Genomic DNA, 26,972 nt, shown 5'->3' on the forward strand with positions numbered 1-26,972 from the left:
AGTGCAAAAGGTTGCTGTGCTGCCGGGATCAATGAACTCATATGTTTCTACATACCTATCACTCTTCTTTGATTTGACCCTGACCGGCACAACAGCTAGTGCAAACTCCACTCTGGCCCCAGTATACACGCATACTTCTCGTTCCAGTGATATGCAGGCACTGGAGAGCTCTTTGTTTTCAGGGTCAGCTTCTTCCTTTCCATCAGTAGCCACACTGTCTTCCTTGTCCACATGCAGTATGTCTGGATGTTGCTGATGGCATGTTTGACACTTGGCTCTCTTCTTGCAGTCCTCGCTGCGATGTCCCTGTGTAAGACACCTGAAGCAAAGCCCTTTAGACTTCAAAAAATCTATTCTTTCTTCATGTGGTAACTGTTTGATCTTATTGCATTCTGCAATCATGTGTTTGTTATGGCAATAGACACAGTGTTTCTGAGATGCAGCTACAGCAGCTTTTTTGTTTGTCACATCTTGTTCATTTTTCTCTTTAGAAGCTGCGACATCTGTGACGAAGCTACTTCCCTTTTGTCCTTCTTTCTTGGATATCCTTTCCTTCTTAGACTTGTCTTTTTTGTCTGCTGATGGATGACCTTCCAATAAATTGCCAAACAGTGGGTCCATGGTTACTTTAGCCTGTCGAACGATGAACTCAACCAGTTCTGAGAACCTGGCCGGCCTTCTTCCTTTCTCTTGAATCTCAAAGGCTATTACTCTCCACTTCTCACGCAATTTGTAAGAAAGTTTTGAAACAATGGCCTTCATATTAGTAGAATTATCCATTTCTTCCATGAATTCCAGATCACCCATGGTGTTCTTGCATCCAGTCAGAAAAAGTGCATATGCATTCAATGCCTTACCATCTTCTGATTTGATAGGCGGCCAGTTAAGTGCTTTGTCCATGCAGGCACTGGCAATTTTCAACCCCTCACCATAGTGCTTCTGGAGTAGCCTTCTGGCTTCTTCATAGCCTCTTTCTGGTACCATATGCTCACAGCTACGGACAAGCTCCTGTGGCTCACCACTGGTATACTGCTCAAAGTAATAAAATTTGTCCTGAGGACTATCAGCCTTGCTGTCTACAGCATGCTCAAATGCCCGAAAGAAGGACTTATAGGAGAGAGAATCACCTTTAAATACTGTCACATCCTTGCGTGGCAGACTTGACAGATTATGCTGCTTGACAAGCATTTCAGTGATGACACTCTGCCTATGCAGCACCTCCTGGAGGTCCCTGTCACGTCTTGCATTTTGTGTTTGACTCTGCCACTCTGACCGATGCCTTTGTGTACATGGACCATCTGAAACCTGCAATGGCATATCTAATTGCCTTGAGGTAGCCTTTCTTTGAATGGATGGATGTGTTTGTGGATAATTCTCTTGTTTTCCCTCTACTTTAACTCTGGATAACCTCTTAGAGACATAGCTGTTCGTACCGCTTTGCTCATCCTCATATATTTCCAACACCTTCAGCCTTGCACTGGATTCAGCCAGTGCAATTTCAACTGCTAGCTGCTCCCTTTTAGCTTTAAGTTGTGCTTCTTGGAGATCAAGGGCTTGCTTTCTTTCCAAAGCTGCAGCATGTGCAACCTCTCTCATACGCACTGAGGACAATGAGCTACGTTCTGAACCTGCTGATCGACATGAAGTTATAGAGCCATGCTTGCTTTTAGGTCTGCAGTCTCTTAAACTAATCTGTGAAACACTATCTCCCATGTCCACTTCATCCTCCACTGCTTCATACAGGACATCTTTTCCAGGATCTGTAATGTTTCCCTCATTTTGTTTATCATGCTGGAACCGGATCCATTTCTTGGTTTTCTCAGTAAAACTAGTTACTGTTGCCATTTTAGTATTAAACCATTCCTGATCTAATTCCTTTTCTTCCTTGTCAATCAAGGCAACTACTGCATCATTAATCACAGAAATTTCTTCACACAAGTTAAAGAAATCGCCTTGCAGCAGCTCTATCACTTTGCAAAGGTTGCCATCATCTGCCATGAGATCATCCAACTTTTTAATTTTTATGGTAAGCTGAGCAATTTTCCCTTAAACTTCTCATTTAATGCCCTTTCCGTGAGTTTTGGCATTCTACTTTGCCTAAATTCTTCAATGGTAAGCTGGTTTCTAGAACTTTCAGTCATCTTTAATAATCAATGCACAATCTGCCAGGCAAAAGTTCTAAAAATTCCTTTTTTCAAAAAAATACTAATGCACAGCTGTTTCCATCCAAGGTGCAAGATTACCAAATTGCTCCAGACGTGGCTAGCTTAACCAGTTACTTTATCGTTGTATGGCATTAGTTGGTACGACTTCTTTTTACTTCTTATTGCCGTTTCAATGGCAGCTGTTTTTAGCGCAGGGACTTACTTGATAACATCTGCAGAATACAGCTCACCTTCGATGTCGTTGTCAGGCACACCTTTCCAGTTTCAATCGTTTGAGGTTCGTCCTATTTTTCCTTTTCTTTCAGATACGGGAATACGGATCAACTTCTAGACTTGCTTTCCAATGAGCAGAGTTTTCTGACAACATGTAGCGGCTCTTCCTTTCACTTTCCTTAGCCGCTTACGGAGCAGGTTACTTGTAACAAGCCAGATGCGAAAAACTTCCCAGAAACATAAATCTTCAAGCAAAAAAACTTTTACTAATCCAGTATTGATGTTTACAAGTCATAGTTGGCTCGTTAGGATTTTGGTCAGAAAACTATGTTACTCCTAACCTGACCGTCTTAAATCTGTTAACTCAACACTCACATTCATGGATGCTGTATGGAATGTTCCATTACTATATTACATAGAGGGGGGGGTTCTTTAACTGCAACAACAATACAAGTAAATATCATGTCAAGCAATTATATTAAGGTTTAACACAATATCAGAATAAAAAAAAGCAAATGTTTACTGAACACTATAAGATTCTTAAATGGCTCCTATAAGGACCTTGTTTTAAGTCTTTGTGCATCTCCTTCCTCTCTCTCCTTGTCTGATGCTCTAATTCATACCATAGAAAAAAATTAGCTTAATGCACTTTTTTTGTAAGAGGGTATGCTTGTCTGAAATGAGGCCTGATCTTGGACCTCTGTAAACAACAGAGAAGTCTATCAAGAAACAGATGTTATATTTATATAAAATATATATTTATATTTAAATTCTCATTTGACAGAAACAGAAGCATGGTCACCCAAGGACCAACAATAGCAGTGAAAGCTCTGAGTTTATTCAGAGTCAAGAAGCTATTTTCAAGCCTTTGCTACTGCAGTAATAAGAATCTGTCTGAGACTTAGAGTCATTCATACCTCTGGCTTTGACTAGTCTTGTTTGCAATCCATGTATTTTCAAAAAAAAATAAAAATAAAAATAAAGAAAAAAAAAACTAATAAAACAGTTATGTATATTAACAGAAAACGTGTGTCACGTCCTTTGGCACACAGTCATATGTACACATATGGACGACAAATTAAAGAAAAAAAGTGGAGAAACATTAGTACATGCTACAAGTTATGTGCTACAAAAATTGTAAAAAGTAAAAAAATTTAATTCAAGCTTCAAACCAGATCTTACTGCTGATTTTAGTTTTTGACTATTTTTACATAAGAGTTTGTGACAGTGTTAGAAACCACATAATACAGTTTATTTGAGGTTACTTAACAACAACAAAATTTAACAAAATGCGGTTTAAGAAAAGTGTGTGATAATTTAGGCATACGGTTTGCAAAATGGTAATAGGTTGAGTATAATCTTTACAAGATCACTATGTTAGTCATGTAGCTCCAGTGCAAAACAACAGAAGAAAACTTCAGAAAAACATGTCTTGGTGGATTGAATATATTTGGGATAATTTTTGAAAATTCTGCAGAACTGAAACATTTGGCCAAATCATTACTTTTACATTAAAACAGAAAGTGTCAAACACATTCTTGTTTTTTTATAATCAACAGCGCTCTGGTGATGGAATCTCAGACATCCCAGCATCAGCATGAACACTACAGCTTCTCCCTTGAAACACAAACATCCTTCTCTATCTGACTGCCTCTCACTGCTGCACAAAAGTTATCACTGGTATAGACTAGCCCTCCCACCACTGCAAAGAAAGAATTTTGACAGCAGCCTTTTAAGCTGCCAACTCAACAATAACAATCAGTTTAACTGCCTTACACTTTTTGTGGCTGTCTAGGCAGAAACTATGAAAAGAAATCTACTTGTATGGCCAAACATTTACATGCAAACACATGGTTATCAGTATAATACTGCAGTGCTTGATCATTAGGTTGTCTTGTAATAGTAAACCATTTTTCATTGGTACACCACATGACACACTACTAGGGCTGGCCCAAACAGCATTTTACAGGCTATGAATTTTCATTGGTATTCCCAAACAAGTATGCAAAGAGTCAGTAATACCCTTAAAATGCTCAGTAATACCCTTAAAAACACTACTATTTAAGTGTCTATTTGCTTTTTAATCAGAATACTCAACTTTTTAATCTGTAACAAACAGTTACACATTTATACATCTCGTTCTAAAATACACATCACAAAGATACATAGAAATTTGTATTGTAATGTTATGTCAGATAAGGAGACAAATGACTGACTGTATTTTTGCTTCCCTATAGCAGTGATGACAATGAAGATGTAAGTCTTAAAATCTTTGTTTAGCAATGTGCTTTCATAGTCAGTTTAGCTGGTTTACTGAATGGATAACCAAGTTTATATTCCACTGCTAACTTAGTGATCAAAGTTCAATTCCATCACAAGTGAAAAACTTTGATAGACAAACATAAATCTTGCACGTGACTGAAGACTCTGAGTTATTTCAATGTTTTATTCATAACTTACAGGAATACATCAAACTGATTAGAAAATGGGTGACCTATTAAATCATAGGAGTGTGGCTGTGTTCAGCCTTTAGCTAAGATTATTTAGGTATGATTTTTTGTGCCTAATACCATGCCCATAAATAAATATTAGAATATTCACATTATTTGGGCCAGCCCTACACTACAGTTTAGCCTTCATTAATCATAGAGTACAGCGGAGTGGAGGAAGAATGAGGAACATAACTCATTCACCCTCTCTTTCTCACACACACACACATACACAGACACTTACTAGTTAGTTTTTATGCACATCAGACTACAAACAATGTATTGGCAGACATTATAATGTGAAAATTTAATTATAAGTCTGATATTGGAATTATAGAAAATTACAAGGGAAATTTTGCATCTCCTTTTAAGCTCACACAGGAACTGAGACACATCTCACAACACTAACACAAGTGCGCGCGCGCACACACACACACACACACACACACACACACACACACACACACACACACACACTTGTGTATTAATAAAAGCCCTTGGGATAGACTAATGAGGTTACATTCACCTAAAGTACCACTGAAAGTAGCTCTGGATAACAGCATCTGTTAATGATAAGGTCAGATTTATTTGTGTTGTGGCTAAAGTGAGTCAGTCTTTAGAGTTTTATGTGGTCTTACACTTGCACTTCATATATGCATTATAGCCTGAACTTTCTTAAATGCTAAAGAAATTAAATAGGTTGTAATCGGCCATAACAAGGTCAGGTCAGTTATCACTATTGGCCCAGAAATCGCCCCCAAAATTCTGTCAGTGCATGCCTACAGTAAACCTACAGTAAATCTCATTTTCCTAAACTGAAACAGTCTCATCAATTGAGCACAAACACACACAAATGCACACACTCACATAGTCTGGTCGTTCGTGAACTCCAGCTCTCCATGTGTATCTTCATAGTCGATACCCCCTCCCCGGGCTGATCCTGGCTCTGTATGGTAGGGAAGTATGACAGTGCCTCGGGCCCCTGAGTTCCTCACCACCGTCACCTCCATGGTCCCGACACTCTCACTCACACGCATAACACGATCACTAAATGTGAAGATTCCTGCATGGTCATCATCCAGGATGGTCACAGTGGCGACCAGTGGCTCCACCAGCCGGCCCTTGGGAGCTTGGCCAACCTCATCACTCTCAAACATGCCTTCAGCATCGCCAATCCGTAGATTGAGCAGATGCACAAAGAAATGCTCGTCCTCCTCAAAAATATCATCATCTATTATCCCTACCTGAAGAAGGGAGGGAGGGAGAGAGAGAGAGAGAGAGAGAGAGAGAGAGAGAGAGAGAGAGAGAGAGAGAGAGAAAAAAAAAGTGGGGGAGATTAAGAGCAAAACGATGTTTGTTTCATGAAACAGCTTGCGTTCATATGGCTTAACCTCTCAAAGCCATGCATTCTAAAATGCAATTCTTGAAATAAAAACTCTCAAACATTCTCTTCTAATCTTTATAGAAATCTTACTTTTTTGTTTAAGCATCTGATACATTTTGTAGCATATAATAGAGCATGAGATACATTCTGAATTATTATGGCTTTAATCGATATTTCAGTTCAATTCACTCAGTGCCAGAAGACAGCACCAAACATAAGAAGAAAGAGAAAAAAAAACAAAAAACAAAATGTTAAAGGTGCGGAATATGGAATAAGAAAGTCACTACTTGGAAATATGCTCTAAAAATGCTAAGGTGCTCTAAGGATGAGCACTTGAAATACTTTTAGACTACAAATACAGACAACACCTCATTTCATGTTTATTTCTTCTGAAGACACAGCATGTTTAAGTAGGCCTCATATCTAATAATGAATCTTTAAAGTTTAAAAAAAGTTGTAACTGCCATTTTCTTAAACAGTTATATGAAGTTACAGTTTTAAAGCACTTTCAACCCAAATGAGAAAATTCATAGCAAACTGGGAACCAACCAGAACATTATTTTGTGAGGGAATAGCTCAGCATGGTTGCATTAGTGGGCTGTCCTACATGAAACTCCCACATTAGCAACATACAGCATCAATTTTCACCCAGTGATGACATAGAGGGTTTCCAGTTTTACATTAAACCCCACTTTTTTTCTTCCCTTCACCCAAGATGGCAGCCCCATAAATGTTACATAATTCAGTTACATGGTGGTGTTCATTTTTACTTCTTGCAGAATACAGTAAGTCATACTGTATCACAAACCACATCGTCAAGTTAGCACAAAATGTATTTAAAAACAAGAAGCTGTGGCAAGTTTGTCATAGAAGGAATATACTGACAGAAAAGATTGTAGGTGATTTAGACTTCCAATACTTGTTAGCTACATTAGCCTTTTATCTGTAAGAGAAAAAATGTATACATTTGCTGAACCATTCCTTTAAGTCTGAAGTTAAGAAAAAAGCATGTTTAAGGCACCATTCATGAATACAGATCCTGTACTCAAGTACATTAAAGGCCTTTCATGTTAGTAATTCTTCACCCCAGTGGTGTGTGCAGATTCTTACTTACTCTTAAGGTAATTCTCTCAAAAGCCTTGATAATTACTAATTGCGGTCTGGAGTGTGACAATACACACATGTAGGGAAATGCCACAAATGTTATTGATGATATATGATATTACATAATTTTGCATATTACACCACAACAAGCCGCTTGTCATCTTAAGTTTAAATCTACTACTAATATTTAAAACAGAGGATCGGGAAATGCATTTAATAAATATAGCCGCAAGCAGCAATCTGCGGGGTCCAAGCACCAGGAAGACATCGAGGAGTAAAGTAGTGGCCCCTGGTCGTAGAATGCAGCATATCTTTAGATTTTGGAAAGATCTCCTTTTCCTACAATTAAGACCACTAGGTGATACATCCACTACAATCTACGCAATTCATTTTAACATCCATGATAAGGATTCGAACCCACGACCCTAGAGTTTAAATGCAGAGGCTCTAATAGTGAGCCACAAGGCAACTGTGGCAGAACGGCACTTTTTGAAACAATTTATTGAAAGGAAGCAACAAGGAACCACGCACCATTTTAGGACAAAGTAGCAGCATAAACAAATTTCATGTCTCTGGACATAGAAAGCAGCAAATCATTGGATTTTTAAGAAAGACCCTTTATTAAATTTAAGATAATTAAGTGTGTGTTCACAACAACTGCTATAGCACCATCCAACATCTGTGACAGGGAATCAAACCCACGACCGTAATCTTCAAAGGTGGATGTTTTCATGGTGAGCTACAAGAGGCCCACAGCAGACCTGTTTTTTTTTTTAGAGAATTTATCGGTAGAGAGCAATAAGGAACCAAGCACCACTTTGGGAATTAGTTTCCACCTTGCAATTACTTTGACTACTGAGGAGTATAATTCCAAATGAAATCATAATACACTGTCAGTTTGGCATTTTGTATATTTGTGTCAAATTTGGTTATATTCAGACAATTATTGATGTATTTTTAGCCTTTTATGGCAGAATAAGCCAGTTCACATCAATTTATTCAAATCTTCAGCCACACTGTGCTTAGAATATGATTGTTTCAATATGATTGTTTTAAGAAAAATGAAATTTGATTTAAACTCAATTAGTAAGAAATGCCTATTCTCCATCGTTTTTCAACTATGATATTACTGACAGTTTAAGACCTGTATTTGCAAAATTGTTAGGCTTAGTGGAAAACATAACATTCAGAAATGCTCTTCGCTTAAAGACATACAGTAAAGCTTTCCATGCATTTGTCAACAATGACATGCAGTTACTGATTTGGCTCCCTCTGGTGGCCAGAGAAAAACTGTTGCTCTGAACAAAATTTGCTGAAATCAAATAGGATTTCCTGTACAGTACAACCTACACATATTTGCAAAGTAAAAATTCTCATTAAGATGCATAATTTGAAACAATTGTCATGTTTTTATTGTTTTTATTCTTAGAGTGGAATAATTATATTTTAGATTTTTGGCAGTAAATTGAACATTGTAAGAGCTAATATAAGCAGAATCAAGCCAAATGTTATAGGTTTCCTCAACTGATTATTATCAATATACAAATCAATTTTGGTCACAATCAGAGCATAAGTGACAGATTTGTGGTCCCTTGTTTCCGAATAGGCTGGACCGAACTGATTACTCCATAACTTGCAATAGCATTGTGCTTAATAGACAAGATTTTTTAAGCAATTATTGATCTTGAGACTTCAACGGTTTTGACCAAGTTTGAGACAATGCAAGAAAAACAGAAACAGAGTTTTTTAAAAGACTTGTATTTGCAAAATTGTCAGGCACGGTGGAAAGCATAAAATACAGAAATGGTCTTGACCTAAAGACATACAGTAAAGCTTTCCACTAATTGTATATTTTTTATTAATTAGTTCAGCATTGACATTTGCAGTTGCTGATTTGGCTCCCTCTGGTGGCCAGAGAAATATAAAACACCTCTTGCGCTAATTAAAATTAGTTGAAATTAAATTATATGATTTCCTGTACAGTTAAGCAACCTACACATATTGGCAAAGTGTTAATTCTCATTAAGATGCATAATTTAAAACAATAGTCATGTCTTTATTTTAATCTTAGACAGGAAACATTTATATTGTAGATTGTTGGGAGTACATTGAGCATTGTAAGAGCCAACTTAAGCCAGTTCAAGCCAAATCTCATACGTTTCCTCAGCTGATTATTTTCAATGTACATATCATTTTTGGTCACAATCAGAGCGCAAGTAACAAGTTTGTGGTCCCTTGTTTCTGAATAGGCTGGACCGAACTGATTGATCCATAACTTGTAATAAAATTGTGCTTAAAATGCAAGATTTTTAAAATAATTATTGATCTTGAGACTTTGACAGTCGTTTAGAGACCAAGTTTGAGACGTTGCCACAACTTTTCAGCAAGCAGTATGAAAACATCAGTTGATGATTTACAGAAAAACAATAGAGTTTTTTTAAAAGACTTGTATAAGCAAAATTGTTTGGCTCGGTGGAATACATAAAATTCACAAAGTTCCTTTGCTGCAAGATAGATGTTGCAAAGACTATGACCATAAGTATGTTTGAAGTCATAATTTGCATTTAATGCTGATGCTCCCTCTGCTGGGCACAAAAGATATTACCATTATCAATTGTGTGGCCAACCTGGGTTTAAGTCAAATTTCCACATTTCCTGTGCAATTTTGGAATATACATATAATTGCAATGTTTTAGATGTTAATTTAATTTTAGATGTGTAATTTGAAACCACCATCTTTTCTTTATTTCATCCATAGAAGAATATAATGACATTTTGATAATTACGCACTAGATTAAGTATTGTAGGGGCTTATGACAATCAATTTAAATGAAACTTTTCATGTTTCCTCAGAAAATAGTAGTGTACAAGTTTACCAAGATTTATCACAATCACCTAAAAACTAAAGAATCTATAGCCCCCTAAGTCAGAAAAGGCCAGGCCGAACAGATTCATTGGTGTCTTATGGCTGTTCTTTGCAATAAAGTCATGCTTTTTTTTTTGATAATTATTTACCTACGGACTCCACAGCTTGTTTTAAGACCAAAATTTAAACAATTGTCTTAAAATCCACAGGCTAGTTCGAAAAGCTCAATTTTCAAACATTGATCAATCAAAGAAAAACTTTACAGAATTCTAAAAGACTTGTATTTGTATTGGTTTATTTTGATATATGATCAAATTTATAGGACTTGTTTATGCTCTATAGCACCACCTCATGGCCAATTGAGGTCAAACTTTATAGGCTATTAGAGATTGCCTATATGGACACATGATATAATTTTTGTGATGATTGGCCAATGTTAAGCCCTCCAAATGCCTGTTGAAAGCTTATTGGCCAATGGCGGCCATATTTGTCCAATGATTCAGTTGTCCTTAATAGATCTTGTAAATATTAGGCCATGGATACAGCATGCAAAGTTTCAGCTCAATTGGCTAAGCGGTTGCTGAGAAACAGATTTTTGGTTGGTATGGCGCCCCCTATTGAGTAATCAGTATCAAACTTGGTGGATTTTCACAGAATCATGTAGCTTACAGGACGGATAAGTTTGATTTGAATTGGCCAAAGCAATCTCAATCTGTAGCCATTTATGTGAATTAAACCAAACCCAGAGGGGCTTAATTGACATGTGGCAGCCATATTGTTTAGAAATATTCAATTTATTTTGATAATTCTTGACCTCCAGACTCCCCTGAACATTTTGAGACCAGTTTTGTGTTGATATCTTGAAAAACCTCAGACTAGTAGAAAAATGTAGATGTCACATATTTTGCCAATTATGATGGAAAATATGGGGGCGGAGCTAAATACATGCACTGGAGCGTTTATGTAGAATAAAGCACGGATTATGTAGAAGCAAGAATTTTGAATGTAGGCCCCACGGTTCAGGGCATATGAGCCAAAACGTAAAATGTTTCTCTATAGCGCCACCATCAGGCCAACTGGGGTCATTTTAGTTGCCTGAGTAGTGGGGGGGGGTTCTACACCTACCCTCCAAGTTTAGTCTTTGGATGACTTACGGTGTCTTCTCCACAAACCGTTTTAGGGAAGAAAAAGAAGAAGGAGAAGAAAAATCCTAGCAAAAGCAATAGGGTTCCATGCACCTAAAGGTGCTTGGACCCCTAATTAGCAATAAGTATATGGAAAAATATAATTTTGTACTTTTTACATTATTTTTTTAGTGAGAACAAGAAGCTGATTCAAAATGTGCACTCTGCACAGTCTACAAAGTTTTTTTCAGTATTATTTTAGTGCATATTACTATATCTAGTAAAAAAAAAAAAAAGGAAAACAAAAATGTAAATACCAAAAACATTAAAATAAAATCAAACAAAAACAGAAACTGGAAATACATTTTCCATAGGGCTCTACAAGTCTAGTTTAGCTCTAATGTAAATATAACAAAAAACAATAAGGGTCAACCTGCTGCATTTGTTTTATGACAACATTAGGCATATATTCTTAAAAAAAAAATAATAATAAAAAAATAAATAAAAGATGTGATAAGCTGAGAACACTTTTGAGCTTTGCACATTTAATATTGTAATATAGGATGTATAGTTCTCTTCAAGAACAGGGCTGTGACTAAATCAGCCTAAATAAAAGGCTCACTGTCCTAGAGGAGTTCTGACAACACTGCAGCACTTTAGCATCTGTATAGGGTGGATAAAGTCCAGGAAGTTCATTCTCTGACACATTAAACCCTTTTTTATGATGACGGCAGTGCCAAAAAGAGGTTCAGAGTGCGGACAGTGGAAACTCACATCATCTTTCCAGGTGTGAACATAAGGTGAGAAAAAAGGACTTTGTAGAAGTGTGAACTCCCTCTCTCCCTCCACCCATTTACACTTAGCCCAACACCCTGCTCTTCCTCCTGCACTCTCTCACTTTTTCCTCTTTCTCCTCTCTATTGTTTCTTCTTTCCCATAAATGGAAGCTCTTATTGCTTATAGTAATCCAGATGCCGTTAATGTAACATAAATCTGTCTTTCTCTTTTTTCTTCCTCTTCTTTTCATTACAACGCTTCCTCTATCATTACATAGGCCAGACAGGCCGCACTAGCTGTCTGGCATTGAAGTAGGGGGAAAATGCAGAAGCTCACAATTGTTTGTAGTCTCAAATTGCATTTATACGAGGTGAAGTCTCGTTAGATGGCAAGCTAGGGGCTGACGGCACCCTTCCAATAATACAAGTTAAGCTTTCAGTTGCTTTCAATCTTCATATAAAATAAAAAATATATAGCTGCTGTTGGGGCAAAACCTTGTTTTTCATTTTTCATTTTTGAAAAAAATTGAATTTGCTAGCCGCCCTTTATATTGTATTAAAAATTAACAATTAACTAATAGAAATGGTCCAAAATTACTTGGAATAAATCATTTCTCCATTAGATTCTATTTAGCGTTTTTTTCCCCTAATAAAAGTTGCTACGAAGGTAAAGGTTGCAGCCCTCTATGGTAGTGGCTCTCACCTCCAATCTTAACTGTAAATAGGCCTGTATGATAAATATATCATCATGTGGACTTTTTTAATTTATATTATAATGATTATTTTATTGTACGTTACGTTAAACTGTCCATAGTTTTTGTGATCTAAAATGCAGAGTGCGCAGAGAAACTGAATAATTACAAATCTAAGAATAAATTTATAACCAATATAAATATCAACAGAGATGTACCAACAAAAATGTTGCAGTAGCAGGCTGATTAAACGTCATCAGTTTGAGACAATGCAGCCTTGGGTGCGCGATGCAGATAGCTAGCTAGCCAGAGATGTACAAGTTTCTCAGGGCGCTTTCACACCTTTTTCTTTAGTTCGCTCAGTTTTGATGAGAGTAAACACTCAGGTCTGCAACAGACAGCTGAACTGGTCAGGCTAAAACCGCAGGTCTTGGTCCGCTTCCAAACGAACCCTGATTCAGTTCACTGCTGGTGGAAACGCATTCTCTGAATTCATCAACAGATCTCGCTTTCCTCTTCTAGCAGCATGTCAGCACTGTACTGTCAGCATAATCTGCCTGTTTTAACGTTTGACTTTTTACAGACTCTCAGCACACGCTGTTGTTGAAAACGGCCATAAAATAATAGCAAAGAGATGCGTTTGATTTCAACACATATATCGTAGCGGAGCATATTTTTGGCCAAGCATCAACAACCTGAGTGGTTAAACTCAAACTGATAAACAAAAAAGTAAGATTGATTATTATTGTTGATTGTGACAGTGCTCAGTGCCCAAAAGCCGAGCTGAGTCGAGCGTGGTTAGTGTGGTTTGACTATTTCAGATGAGGTGCTAAAACTCTCAAAACTAAAGAGACCAAACAATAGATCTTTTTTGGGAAAGCCAATGCAGTCTTTTCAATGACAATACAATGGACTGCAGCTCCAGATCACAGTCCACATCTACCTTGTATTTTTCTATTCTTTTTGTCCTTTTCTTTTTTCCCCCTTTTTTAATACCATTACAGCCATATGTTTTTTTGGGTTTTTTTTTAACACAACAGCACATTTTGCACATCTACTGACAACTGGGATTATCTTTTTCTGTCCGACTCTCAGGTTTTCATTTTTAGCATTTAAGAAAGGAAAAAGAAAATTCTATTAAAAAAAGTTTTAGTTTGTCTATGGGCCACTATGCTTTGTAGTTATAAACAGGTGGGTCTTGGGGTGGAAAAGGCTAAGAACTCCTGCTCTAAACGGTTCATTCAATATGTTTATAGGTATATCACTTCGTCTAACAAGAAAATCTCAGAGAAATGCTGCATTGACCTTTTATAAATTTTTCCTATTTTCTATCTCTCTTTTGTGCTTGCAGTTTGTTCCCTTCACTCTCCCTGTTTTTCTTCTTGCGTTATCCTTATGTCTTTCTCTGTCTCATTTTACTTTTCATTTCCCTCTCTTTGCTCACCTTTATCTCTTTTCTGGTCTCTCCTGGCTTGAACACCAGCGTGCCCTCACTGTACTCGTAGTCTGAGCCGGCATTGGCTGTGCCATCCTCTGTGCGGTAGTCCACATAGAAGGTGCTTTCGCCGGCGCCACCCTGGCACACCACAGCTAAGGACAGCGTTCCACAGTTCTCCATGCACTGGCTATGCGCACTCTCAAAGCTGATTCGGCTGCAGGAAGCATAGTCATCGCGTTCAGATGCGTCATCCTCACCGGCAGCGGCTGCTCTCTTCGCATGATCTGCTGCATGCTTCTTTAGCACGTTACCTGCTCCGATCATCATGCGCGTAGCCTGGACTCGGTAGAAGGCCCGGCTCTTCTGCTGGTGCAGCAGGGCATAGTAGTTGGCAAGCTCTACCAGCTGCTCCAGCTCCTTATCTGGATACTTCTGCTTTAAGTCTTTTAGGATACGGATTACCTGAAGGACAAGATAAGAGATGGAGAGTGAGAGTAAGATAGGAGAAGCATAGGTGATGAGGGAGGGCAGGTTCTTAATAGCATTATTTGACAGAATATTTTCCATTATTTCTAACTGGGGTCATTTCATATTAATTATTTACAGTGTATGTGTTTCTTCTCACCTCTTTGCGGCTCTCGTCTAGCTCTTTTGCACTTTCCATATTAATGGTGGCATTGTTGGAGTTCAGCAGCATTGCCATGGCACCTGCACTGTTATTGGCCCCATCCTTGCATTGTTCTGCACTCATGGCCCTCACTGAACCCCTTGAAGGAAACTTCCCATCCATGATCATATCCGTTCCTTTGGGGGTCATCTCCCCCTCTGTCTCCACGACAACCCCCGTCCTCTTGTCAGCACGGTAACGCTTGGACATATACTTGTAAAAGAGTAGCCTACGATCGGCGATCCAAGCCAGAATCACACAAACTGGGAAGTAGCAGAGAGTGACCAGGGCCTCCCACACCTACAAAATACAAACATATGCATGCATGCACACATACATACATACATACAACAAAAATATATTCACATATGCATATGAAGCAAGTAAAATAAAAGTGTTCTTGTGCATAGATATCCAAATAACTGCACAGAAGTGTTTGGGTTGAAGAACTGACACCTGGTCTTAAAAAAAGAGCATGTAGAGATCATTACTACAAGAAACATGTGGGACTGGTTTTCCAGATATGGATTAAACCAAGTCTTGGACTAAACTGTAGTGCCAAAGTGAATCACCACTGGAAATTCTCTTTAGTCTAGGCTTAACCTTGATCTGGGTCTGGGAAACTGGCCCATATAGTGCTAAACTTATGTTTACTTTTAAACCTCATTAGCTGAGGCAGACAAAGACAAATGGCTACATAAAATCACTTTTCTGCACAGTGGAGAAGCAGTAGTATAAGAGTGCATAAATTACAGTAAACAAAAGCCTCTAAAGCGGCATTTAATGTAGCACAGAGTAACACTGTAACCACGCTTTCTTATTCAAGTCCCTCAGCCTCCAGTGATATTCTCAATTGTACACACACATACAGAGACACGTTATTTTTTTGCCTGTCTTTTAAACAGTAGGAACTAATTAAATTCACAAAAGAGAATATATTCCCTTTCTCTCTGTTACATACCTCAACGACTCCTGGTGAGATGATGGAGAGGATGAGGTACAGCCAAATATATGCAAAGATGCTCCAGAAGGCGGTTATGAAGAAGACCCTCAGGTGTTTAATTTTCCTCACCTCCCCATCAGGGATTACCCACACGCAGATGCCAATGATCACAAACATGTTGAAGGCTGCACTGCCCACAATCGTGCCAGGACCGAGTTCCCCTGATTCAAAACCATGCCCACACACCTGCAACACACACACACACACAGTATAGTTAGATGTGTGGTTGTGGAGCAAAGACTATCTTAGCTAGTAGACCAAACACCACAGAAAATGTATTTTCCAGGTCACTGCCACTCAGTACCCGTACCTCCCTTGAGAACTTGAACTTGTGTCAGTAGAACGTCATTTAACCAGAACTGAAAATTGTGCGCTAAATTTATTTGGCAATTAATTGGAAACAAATCTGAACCTGTTGCAATTTTACAATAGCATGAGACTTCTTTACCATTACACCACCTAACCATATTACATTAAAAGAGGGTCAACCACTGTGTCATTACAGCTCATGTCACTGTTTCAAAATCCTATACCTTTAATCTACTCATACACTATATGGACAAAAATACTGAGACACCCCTCCTTATTACTGAGTTTAAGTGTTTCTGCCACACCTATTGCTAACAGGTGGATAAAATTAAGTATATAGCCTTGCAGTCCCAAGATGGGGGTGTAAAGCACGCTGCCACTGGACTCTGGAGCAGTGGAAACGTGTTGTGTGGAGTGACGAATCACGCTTCTCTATCTGGCAGCCTGATGGACGAGTCTGGACATTATATTAATTTCGCATTTGAAAGCTAAGCACTGTGCCAGATCTCATCTTTGAGCTTATGCGGATAAAGTTAATACACAAAGATGTATGACGGAGTACTGCAAAATCCTACCTAGCACCCCTAAATTTTAAAGTTATTTATTCAAACTTTTCAGGGTGATTCACAGTAGTGCATTGACATAATAATTTAGCTGTTTTGTTTTTTATTTTTGCCTTACTCATTAATGTTACTTCTTTCAATTTTAACAAAAACAGCTTACATAGTGCAGCTTCAATAAATTCCCCAAACATATAAATGTAGATATTGAAAACCTATGAAAATTCAGATAAGCCCCTGCAATGTTATGGCACCATGCATGTATGCCATGGTTAATGCATGTGATGTATTTTTATGCTTGGATCTTAGCTCAGCAAGGATTTCAGCTGATAGCTTCCTACCTAATCTTGCTAACAACAAGTAATCTTATTCACAATGTTTGCATTCATGTAATTGCTCAGATAGAACTAATGGGTGGGTGCCTAATGACAATCATTCTTAAAAAAAAGAAACAGCTGGACCACACTGACAGAAAAATTACAATATAGCAAGTCTTAGCAGAGCTTACTTCAATAGAAAAGAAACTTCTTGAAGTACACACACTGGTGGATAAAATAGGCCAGACGTGTTCAATTTTTACTTCAATTTTTACATCTACTTTCATCACCTCTTGCTTGCTTGCTCTCTGTTCTCTTTCTCTCTCTCCCTCTCCTTCTCCGGTGGAGGGGCCTGGAGCAGACACCAGCTGAGCTTCACCAGCTGAGCCTCACCACCTAAGAATGCTGATATAAGACCCCTATCCACATAATCATACTTGGGCTATCGAAGCCAAAAACAAATCCACAATGAACATTTACACTGTGCATGTCTTCACATACATGATTCAGGCCCAGATTTTGGCTATGATAAATTTGTTAAATTATTGTCCTCTAGCACCATCCACACCATATCAAGGTGATAATACTTTTCTGTGTCTTTTTCTTAGACAACTTATTATTGTTACATCCTAAATGCATCACAAGCTTTCTTAAAAAAAGAACTTAATAGTATGAGATATTTAAACCAAAGGCAGGTCCAGAAGGCCAGCTGCCAGGTCAACAACATGCTAACTGTTTGCCGGCATTGCCGTAAATGGTTCATGACTGTGATGATGACAGTGACATGATATGATTGGCTGAGGCAGCATTAGATCCATAAAGAATAAGACAGGACGAGCTTACAAGGCATGAATCATTTTCTTATTATTTGCAGCACTGTTATCTACCTTTTATCACTGTGCAGCACAAGCAAAGTTGAGTAACAGCTGTTTAATTTTCACTTTAAAAAAATACTCAGAATTCCTGGTCTTTGCGTGAAAAAAATGTATGCATTAACTTTACTTTCAATGTGTACATTTTCACATGAATAAAATATCTTAAATCAACACAATTTTGTCTTTCACACTTTTAGCAGTAACTATTGATGTAGTATATTTTCAAGTCAAGTCAAGTCAAGAGGCTTTTATTGTCATTCCATCTATGTACAAGTACACAGTAGAGTGAAATTACGTTCCTCCAGGAACAAGGTGCAACATGGAACAAAAGAGTGCAAAGTGCAAATGTGCAGACATAAGTGTGCAAACAGTAAACAGTAAACAGACAGGACAGTGCAGCGCCGACACAGCACTCATTTCTGGACATGAGGTAGTGGAATAAGGAGCAAAGATTATTTAATATGCTGTGATCTGTGAGTATACGCAGTCAGATAACATACGTGAGCACAGCAGTTACTGAGGTAGTACTTGAGTAAACACAGTGTAAGCGCAGTGTTAGCAGCAATGTTCCAGATAGTGCAAGTAGAACATCAAAAGAGGTGTGTGTGCGTGTGTGTGTGTGTGTGTGGAGTATATGTGTGAGGGGGTATTCAGATCAGTCATTGTGAGTTTAAAAACCTGATGGCTTGAGGGACAAAGCTGTTGCAGAGTCTGGCAGTGATGGCACGGATGCTCCGGTACCTTCTGCCAGACAGCAGCAGTCAAAAAAGTCTGTGGGATGGATGTGGTCGTCCACAATGCTGGTGGCTTTGCGGATGCAGCGTGTGATGTAAATGTTCATGATGGAGGGGAGAGAGACCCCAATGATGATCTCAGCTGTCCTCACTATTCACTGTAGGGTCTTGCGGTCGGAGGAGGTGCAATTCCCAAACCAGGCGATAATGCAACTGCTCCAGATGCTCTCCACAGCCCCCCTGAAGAACATAGTGAGGATGGTAGGGGGGAGATGAGCTTTCAGTCTCCGCAGGAAGTAGAGGTGCTGCTGGGGTCTCTTGGCTATGGAGTTGGTATTGAGGGACGAGGTGAGGTTCTCTATGATGTGGACACTGAGGAACTTGGTGCTCCGGACGATTTCCACAGCAGAGACAGTGATGTTCAGTGGGGGGTGGTCACCTCACACTCTTAATAAGTGTGTCAATAACCATCTCCTTTGTTTTGTCCACATTCAGAGACAGGTTGTTGGTTCTGCACCAGTCCGTTAGCCGCTGCACCTCCTCTCTGTATGCTGATTCATCATTCTTGCTGATCAGACCCACCACAGTCGTGTCATCAGCAAACTTGATGTGGTTTGAGCTGTACTTTGCAGTACAGTCGTCAGTCAGCGGAGTTAACAGCAGTGGACTAAGCACATAGCCCTGAGGGGCGCTGGTGCTCAGGATGGTGGTGCTGGAGATGTTGTTACTGATCCTGACTAACTGAGGTCTCTCATTCAGGAAATCCCAGACCCAGTTACAGAGGGAGGTGTTCAGGCCCAGCAGGCCCAGTATTCCAATCAGCTGCTGAGGGATGATGGTGTTGAATGCTGAACTGAAGTCTATGAACAGCACTCTGACATAGGTGTATTATCCAGGTGGGTGAGAGCCAGGTGGAGTGTGGTGGAGATGGCGTTGTCTGTTGAGCGGTTGGGGCGATATGCAAATTGCAGTGGGTCCAGTGAAGGGGGATGCTGGTCTTTAATGTGCCTCATGACAAGCCTCTCAAAGCACTTTATGATGATGGGAGTGAGTGCAATGGGATGGTAGTCATTGAGGCAGGACACTGGAGACTTCTTCGGCACAGGGATGAAGGTGGTGGACTTGAAGCACGTTGGAACGACTGCAGTGCTCAGATAGATGTTGAATATGTCCATGTCAGCAGCTCACGCACCTCTGCAGTCATCCGTGGCTTCTGGCTGGGGTGAGTTGTGATGAGTTTGGAGACTGTAACATCATCAATGCACTTGCTGATGTAGCCAGTCACTGATTCTGTATACTCCTCCAGGTTGATGGAGTCACCGGAAGTTGCTGCTTCTCTGAACATCTCCCAATCAGTGGGATCAAAACAGTCCTGAAGATCAGAGATAGCTCCTGGCGGCCAGGTTCTCACATGCTTCTGGTTCGGTTTGGCACGTCTGATGAGCGGTCTGTATGCTGGAGTGAGCAACACAGAGATGTGGTCTGAGTAACCGTACTGGGGGCAGGGCTGGGCCCTGTACGCGCCGGGGATGTTGTGTAAACAAGATCCTGCACGTTAGCCCCCGGGTTGCAAAGTTCACAAACTGGTGAAATTTGGGGAGCACTGACTGACAGATTGGCATGGTTGAAATCTCCAGCAACAATAAACAGTCCATCTGGGTGCATGTTTTGGAGATTGCTGATAGCGCTGTACAGCTCGTTCTGCGCAGCGTTAGCATTAGCACTGGGGGCTATATACACTGCTACTATGTACACCGTAGTCAGCTCTCTTGGCAAATAAAAAGGCCTGGTCTTCTTAGCTCATCCCACAGATTTCCTATGGGGTTTAGATCAGGGGACTGGGGTGGCCATGGCAAAACCTTGATTCTGTGGTCAGTGAAACATTTTTGTGATTATTTTGAGATGTACTTTGAATCACTGTCCTGCTGGAAGATTCAAACTATGGCCCAGTTTAAGCTCCCTGGCTGGGGCAGTCAGCCTTTGATTTTATTTCTGCTGGTACTTGATGTGATACTATGTATCTGAATAAACTGTTCAGGGCCTTTGGAAGAAAAACAGCCCACAACATCACAGATTCACCACCATACTTGATGAGGATGAGGTACTTTTCTGCTTTTCTAACAAAAAACTCTATTTTGGTCTTATTTGACCATAAAACATGGCCCCACTAGGAGTTACAGTAATGTCTGGCAAATTGTAGATGCTTGAGCTCGTTGGTCCTGGACAGCAGAGGCCTCGTTCTGGCAAGATTTAGTTTTTTCTTTCAATCATTATACCTTAAATAAAGGTTAGGTTTTTGCTAATATTTTGAATTTAAGTTCAAAAGGAAAGTACTTAAGCATGTTTTTACACAGCTCATTTTGCTCTTGATTACCATGGGTGCCAATATTTGTGGAGGGCACTATATGCTCACATTGACATTATTTTGGATTATTAAAGCTCCAGTGAGACAGGCTGTCAAGAATAAAATGTTTTAAAGGAAGTAAAATAATTACAAAATGGTTTTGACTGTAAAATGTACTTCAGAGACAGTCATAAAATTTGAAAAAAGGAGTCTCAAGTGCTTGGCTGGCCCATGTACAGTTAAGTATATATTTTTAATACAATTTTAATATCAATATATGCTATATTGTGGTAATACTTCTTAATACTTCTTAAAGAATAGACTAATACAAATAATCCAAAATCACTTGGAATAAAACGTTGTTACAACAAATAAAGATAAATAAGTTCTTTTCTTCTCTTTTAATGTTAACATTTCAGAAATGGCAGTGACAAGCCACGTCCAAATTTGCAAAGATTTTTTGCCTCCCTTTTCTTGGATTTTCTCCTAGTCTAGTTTAGCTAAACTAGCCTTTTAAGCTATTTTAAGCAACTGTGTTTGCACATTTGCAAATATGTCAGTAATGTTTTACAACTTACTTCTCAAATAGTTAACAGTTAAGACAGAACATCTTGCCATGGACATATTCATGACACATCGTTTTTGTGAATAACTTTACAAGTGTGAGATATCACTACTGTTCAAATATCACATTATGATAAAGAAGCTGAACTTTCATACTTAGGTCTAATCTAGACCACATCTGGACACTCCTCTGTATTGTCTGCCACTAAATCACAGTGAATACAGATTAGTGGTTAACAACTTTGTTTTATTTTTCTTTTGCTTCTGAGTGTTTGCCCTATAGGATTTGCTCTGTAGGTTCCTGAGTTCTATCCCTTGTGGTACCACAGCCATCCATGGCCAGGAGTCCAAGAGAGCTAAACCGGCTTCATACTCTGGCTGGGTATTTTGGTCCTCCCTCACCGTTCATCACTTTGCGCTATGCTAGCCAACATGGGCGTCTGTTAGTTCAAGGTAAAGCTGTCCAATGATTTTGCTTGAGCAGCAGCTGGAGAAGATATGGTGACTGACTTCATGTGTATCTGAGAAATTCCAAGCTAGCCCTCACCATCCCAAGTTGGTGACATTATGTGAATGTTTGTGACTTAAGGACTTAACACTTTGCAATAATCATCACAATAATGCTGTCACAGGCAAAAATGACAAATTTGAAAGAATTCTTTGATTGTGAGTTAAAATTCTGGTCTTTGGACATTTAAAGTAATCTGCTACACGACAGCTGATTTAGAGCCTTTGCAACCAAAAACAAAGTTCTGGCAGTGTCACAAATTTTGTTTTTTTTAAACTACGATGCTTTCAAAATAAAGCTTGTCATTATGCCTTAACACTTAAATATGAACACACAGTACATTAGCCGGTATGCAGACTAGATAATATCTGCTGATGGCACAGAAAGCAGACACAGGGCTGCAGAAAAGTGTTTTTCAAATTATTATTAATATGTATTGTAATTACATATAGATTAAAATATATTATAATTAAAAAGAGAAAAAACAAGCAGCCAAATAGACAAAGCCTGATCCAAGCTTGTTCTCTAAAACCCACCAAATATTTAACTTAACCACAAACAGCACTTTAAATTGGCTTTTCAAGCAATTTTGTGGTTGAACATACAAAAAAATCATTCACTCAAGGGAGGAGAACAGTCTGACAGATGCATGACATTTATATTGCCATTTATTTTTCAAAGGTTTATCTGAGTGTTTTTCAACCTGTGGGCTGCAGACCCACAATCACCACAATAATTTTGTCACAGGCAAAAATTACAAATTTGAAAGAATTCTTTGATTGTGAGTGAAAATTCTGGTCTTTGGACATTTAAAGTAATCTGCTACACGACAGCCGATTTAGAGCCTTTGCAACCAAAAACAAAGTTCTGGCAGTGTCACAAATTTTGGTTCAAAATCTCACAAAGTGACTGCAACCAATAACGAGCAATAATGAGTGGCTTCAGTGAGAGAGAGTGAGAGAGAGAGAGAGAGAGAGAGAGAGAGAGAGAGAGAGAGAGAGAGAGAAAGAGAAAAATTATGTTATGTAATGTTTACAGAGTGACCTGCCTTGAAACATCAGAGCTGCCACATATGACATAAAAATTAGCCCTTAAGCTCACTTTGGAAAACAGATATTCCATTTTGGCAAAACATTATAAGCCAAGGACACAGCTTTTTCGGCAAAAAGAAGGTCCAAATAGTATGTTATCATTGTTTTGCATTGCAGATCTATTGACAGAAAATCTTTATTGTATAATCTGACCTGCAGCATAGCTGAGATTACAAAGTCTGTCATAAATTTGACCAAGACTTTATTTGCAGCATCTTACGCAGTGTGACATGCATTAAATGTATAAGACCGCTGTTATCACACAGTCTGCAGCAGGCTTAAGTTAGTGTGTAGAACTGGCAGCGACCAAAAATGTAATTAAACTGAATTAAACTAGTAGAAAAATTTAATTAAATATTTGTTTTCAGTAGCTGCCACAAAGTTATAAAAAAAAATATAAAGAGATATATAAAAATATAATATAAGTTACATGAGGCTATTTTACACTTCTAAAATGGTAAAGAGAAACTCACCTCTATGACAGACAGCAGGATCTCAGGAGCAGATGAGCCTAGAGCCATCAGTGTCAGGTTGGACACAGTCTCGTTCCAGATGCGTACAGTAGCCACTGATGTCTCTCCATTCGGCAGAGTGATGGTTACCTCTTTCTCCTGTGGAACAAAGATAACAGACTGGTCTTTCTGTACAAGGCAGTGAGGTAGAGTGTAAATGAAAGTTTCTTTGAACATTGTAGTACAGCATTGTCCAGCCAGCAGTTCATGAGCAGTCCATCAGTTTGAACACTGTTAAGATTATTTTAAACTATGATGCTTTCAAAATAAAGCTTGTTATTATGCCTTAACACTTAAATATGAACACACAGTACATTAGCCGGTATGCAGACTAGATAATATCTGCTGATGGCACAGAAAGCAGACACAGGGCTGCAGAAAAGTGTTTTTCAAATTATTATTAATATATATTATAATTACATATATATTAAAATATATTATAATTAAAAAGAGAAAAAACAAGCAGCCAAATAGACAAAGCCTGATCCAAGCTTGTTCTCTAAAACCCACCAAATATTTAACTTAACCACAAACAGCACTTTAAATTGGCTTTTCAAGCAATTTTGTGGTTGAACATACAAAAAAGGTTTTTTTCCTTTTCCTGTAAAGTTACCATTTTGGAGACACAAGGTTTTGTTCTGACAACAGCGATATGCTGGGCTGCACATGTGTGAGAACTGAAAACAAACCACCTCTCTGTGCTGTTCGCTTAGAGGTCTTTTCAAATGAAGCTTTGAAACCCAACAATTTACACTGTCACAAGGAGTCTACATATAATATTTACCTAAACTTATTGAAATAAGCCAGAATGTTTGCAACTTTCCTATCATCCAGCACTCAGTATCTGACAAACAAGATCAGCTACTTTGGAATATTTATTGTTATATTTAGACTGCAAGAGGGTGCCTATAACAACTGAAATGAGGCCATCAAACAATACATGCAAATGGAGTAGTGCCCAAAGATGCAAAGTTTTATTATGAAACAATTCTAGGTGTAACAAACAAAAAATTCTTACACAATAAAATAAAATAATAAAAAGTAATGAAGTTGACTCAGTAGAAACCTGGGGTGAATGGCTGAAAATACTGTCTAAAAAGATTTTGTGTGGCATTTCACTAGTCGAATTGGTGGTTACCTAACAAGCTTTACTTTATGGTGCACCTGTTGCTGAACAAGGCAGTCAGATGGGATCAGAAATCAAATCAAATTTTTTCTTTTGGTTTGCTTGTCAAATATACAAATTTTCGAATGCCAGATTTCTGAGACAATGTTATGTCTTTTAGATTCACAAATCCACAAGGGTGCAATCAGCATAAATAATCAATAAACCTCAAAAGCACAAGGTACTTAAACCACTAAAAATGTCTCTCATATGTCATGCAGTTATCAGATATGTGCATATGTGCATCTGTTTAATCTACATGAACATTTTTTTTTTTTTGATGAACTTAAACATTTCCACTTGTTGAATGGCCAGGCAAAGACATACCAATTGAATGATGCAATGTATATCATGAAATGAGGCTCCCTTTGGATTCTTGACGTTTTATTGATTTTTTTTTTTTTTCATCACTCATGACTCAGTAGCTGTTTCTCTGAAATGAAACACTGTAATATAGATTTTCCGGTTGCGCGTGGAAGACACCTGTCAAAGGTTTCAGAGCAGTTAAAATGGCCTTTATCCCTCTCTACCCTCAGGTACAGTAATGATGAAGTAAATCAATTTACACCAATTTGTATTTCACAAACTGGAATTACTGAGGCAGGTTCTGGGGAAGTGCTAATGGCATACACAGTGCACTCAAAAAGTATCCAGACCCCTTCACTTCAAATTTTGTGTTACAGCCATAGTCTGAAAAGATCAATATTTTTTTTATCAACCTGCAATAAAAATCATAAATAAACTTACAAGTATTTAGACTCTTTGCTATGACATAGAAGATACATCCCACTTTGACTCTGATCATCCCTGAGATGTTTTTACAACCTTAAAGTTTACCTGTGGTAAATACAGTTGATTGGACTGTCTACATAAAGCCCCACAGCTAACAGTGCATGTCAGAGTAAAAAAAGAAAACAAGGCTCCTACTAGAGCTGGCTGCTCAGCCAAACTGAGTAAACTTAAATATGAATTTAATCTATTTTAGAGTAAGGCTATAACATAAAATGAGGCAAAAGTCAAGGGGTCTGAATACTTTGATTGCACTGCATGATGGTGCAATTACTTTGCTATGTAACTATGATTTTTTTCAGAAACAAAATATATAAAATCTTGGTCATACAGTGTGTATTGTAGAATATAGCCTGTATGTTTTATTTAGCTACTGTGGGTACTGTATCTTTTGTAATAGTCTTTGTATCTGGCTGACTGGACCTTTGTATGTTTACATTATTCTGTATCAAAATATTGTAATTTATCTATCTATCTACCAAAGGCACCAAGGCACATTCATAGTAAATTCAACTGTTCTTCTCCAATAAAGTTATTTTGATTAAAACTTAAGATACTTCTGTTGTTAGCTGTTAACTTCAGAAAGTTTATAAACAAAACCATACATTTTATATTACTTTACATATTACTTTATACATATGTATTTTTTCCAACCCCAATTACCAAAAAGTTGGGACGCTGTGTAAAATGTAAATAAATGTAAATAAAAACAGAATGTAATGATTAGCAAATCTCATAGACCCATATTTCATTCACAATAGAACAACAGAATTCATTTAGAACTTGATGGCAGCAACGCGTCTCAAAAACAGGGCAGGGCCAAGTCTACCATTGTGTCCCCTCTTCTTTTAACAACAGTTTGTAAATATCTGGGAAGTGAGGAGACCAATTGCTGGAGTTTTGGGAGAGGAATGTTATCCCATTCGGCTTTGTCCCTTGCAAAAAGGGGTTTATCCAGATTCTCTAAATCTTTTGATGATATTATGTATTGTAGATGGTGGGATATCCAAAGTCTTCGCAATTTTACACTGAGGAACATTTTTCTGAAATCTTTAGACGCAGCTTTTCGCAGATTGGTGAACCTCTGCCCATCTTTGCTTCTGAGACACTCTGCCTCTCTAAAATGTCCTTTTAAACCCAGTCATGTGAGTTAGTTGCAAATTGCTACTCCAGCTGTTTTTTATTAGTACCACTTACTTTTCCAGCCTTTTGTTGCCCCGTCCCAACTTTTAGATGCGTTACTGCCATCAAGTTCTAAATGAGTTAATGTTTTTCATGATATG

The 26,972-nt window shown here is 38.3% G+C and overlaps 1 protein-coding gene across 2 annotated transcripts in view; it reads right to left on the bottom strand.

Annotated features, from left to right (window-relative positions):
- slc8a2b (solute carrier family 8 member 2b) overlaps positions 1 to 26,972 on the bottom strand; it is a 124,571-nt gene that overhangs the window by 17,932 nt on the left and 79,667 nt on the right. For both annotated transcript variants that reach the window (XM_036558405.1, XM_036558414.1), the window contains 5 exons: positions 23,697 to 23,834; positions 15,880 to 16,107; positions 14,877 to 15,218; positions 14,258 to 14,713; positions 5,735 to 6,111 (listed from right to left, as the gene is read on the bottom strand). In XM_036558405.1, the coding sequence (XP_036414298.1) occupies positions 5,735 to 6,111; positions 14,258 to 14,713; positions 14,877 to 15,218; positions 15,880 to 16,107; positions 23,697 to 23,834 (1,541 nt within the window). The remainder of the gene's footprint in view (positions 1 to 5,734; positions 6,112 to 14,257; positions 14,714 to 14,876; positions 15,219 to 15,879; positions 16,108 to 23,696; positions 23,835 to 26,972) is intronic.

The sequence above is a fragment of the Colossoma macropomum genome, unplaced genomic scaffold (genome assembly GCF_904425465.1).
Source record: "Colossoma macropomum unplaced genomic scaffold, Colossoma_macropomum, whole genome shotgun sequence".
Classification (NCBI taxonomy): domain Eukaryota; kingdom Metazoa; phylum Chordata; class Actinopteri; order Characiformes; family Serrasalmidae; genus Colossoma; species Colossoma macropomum.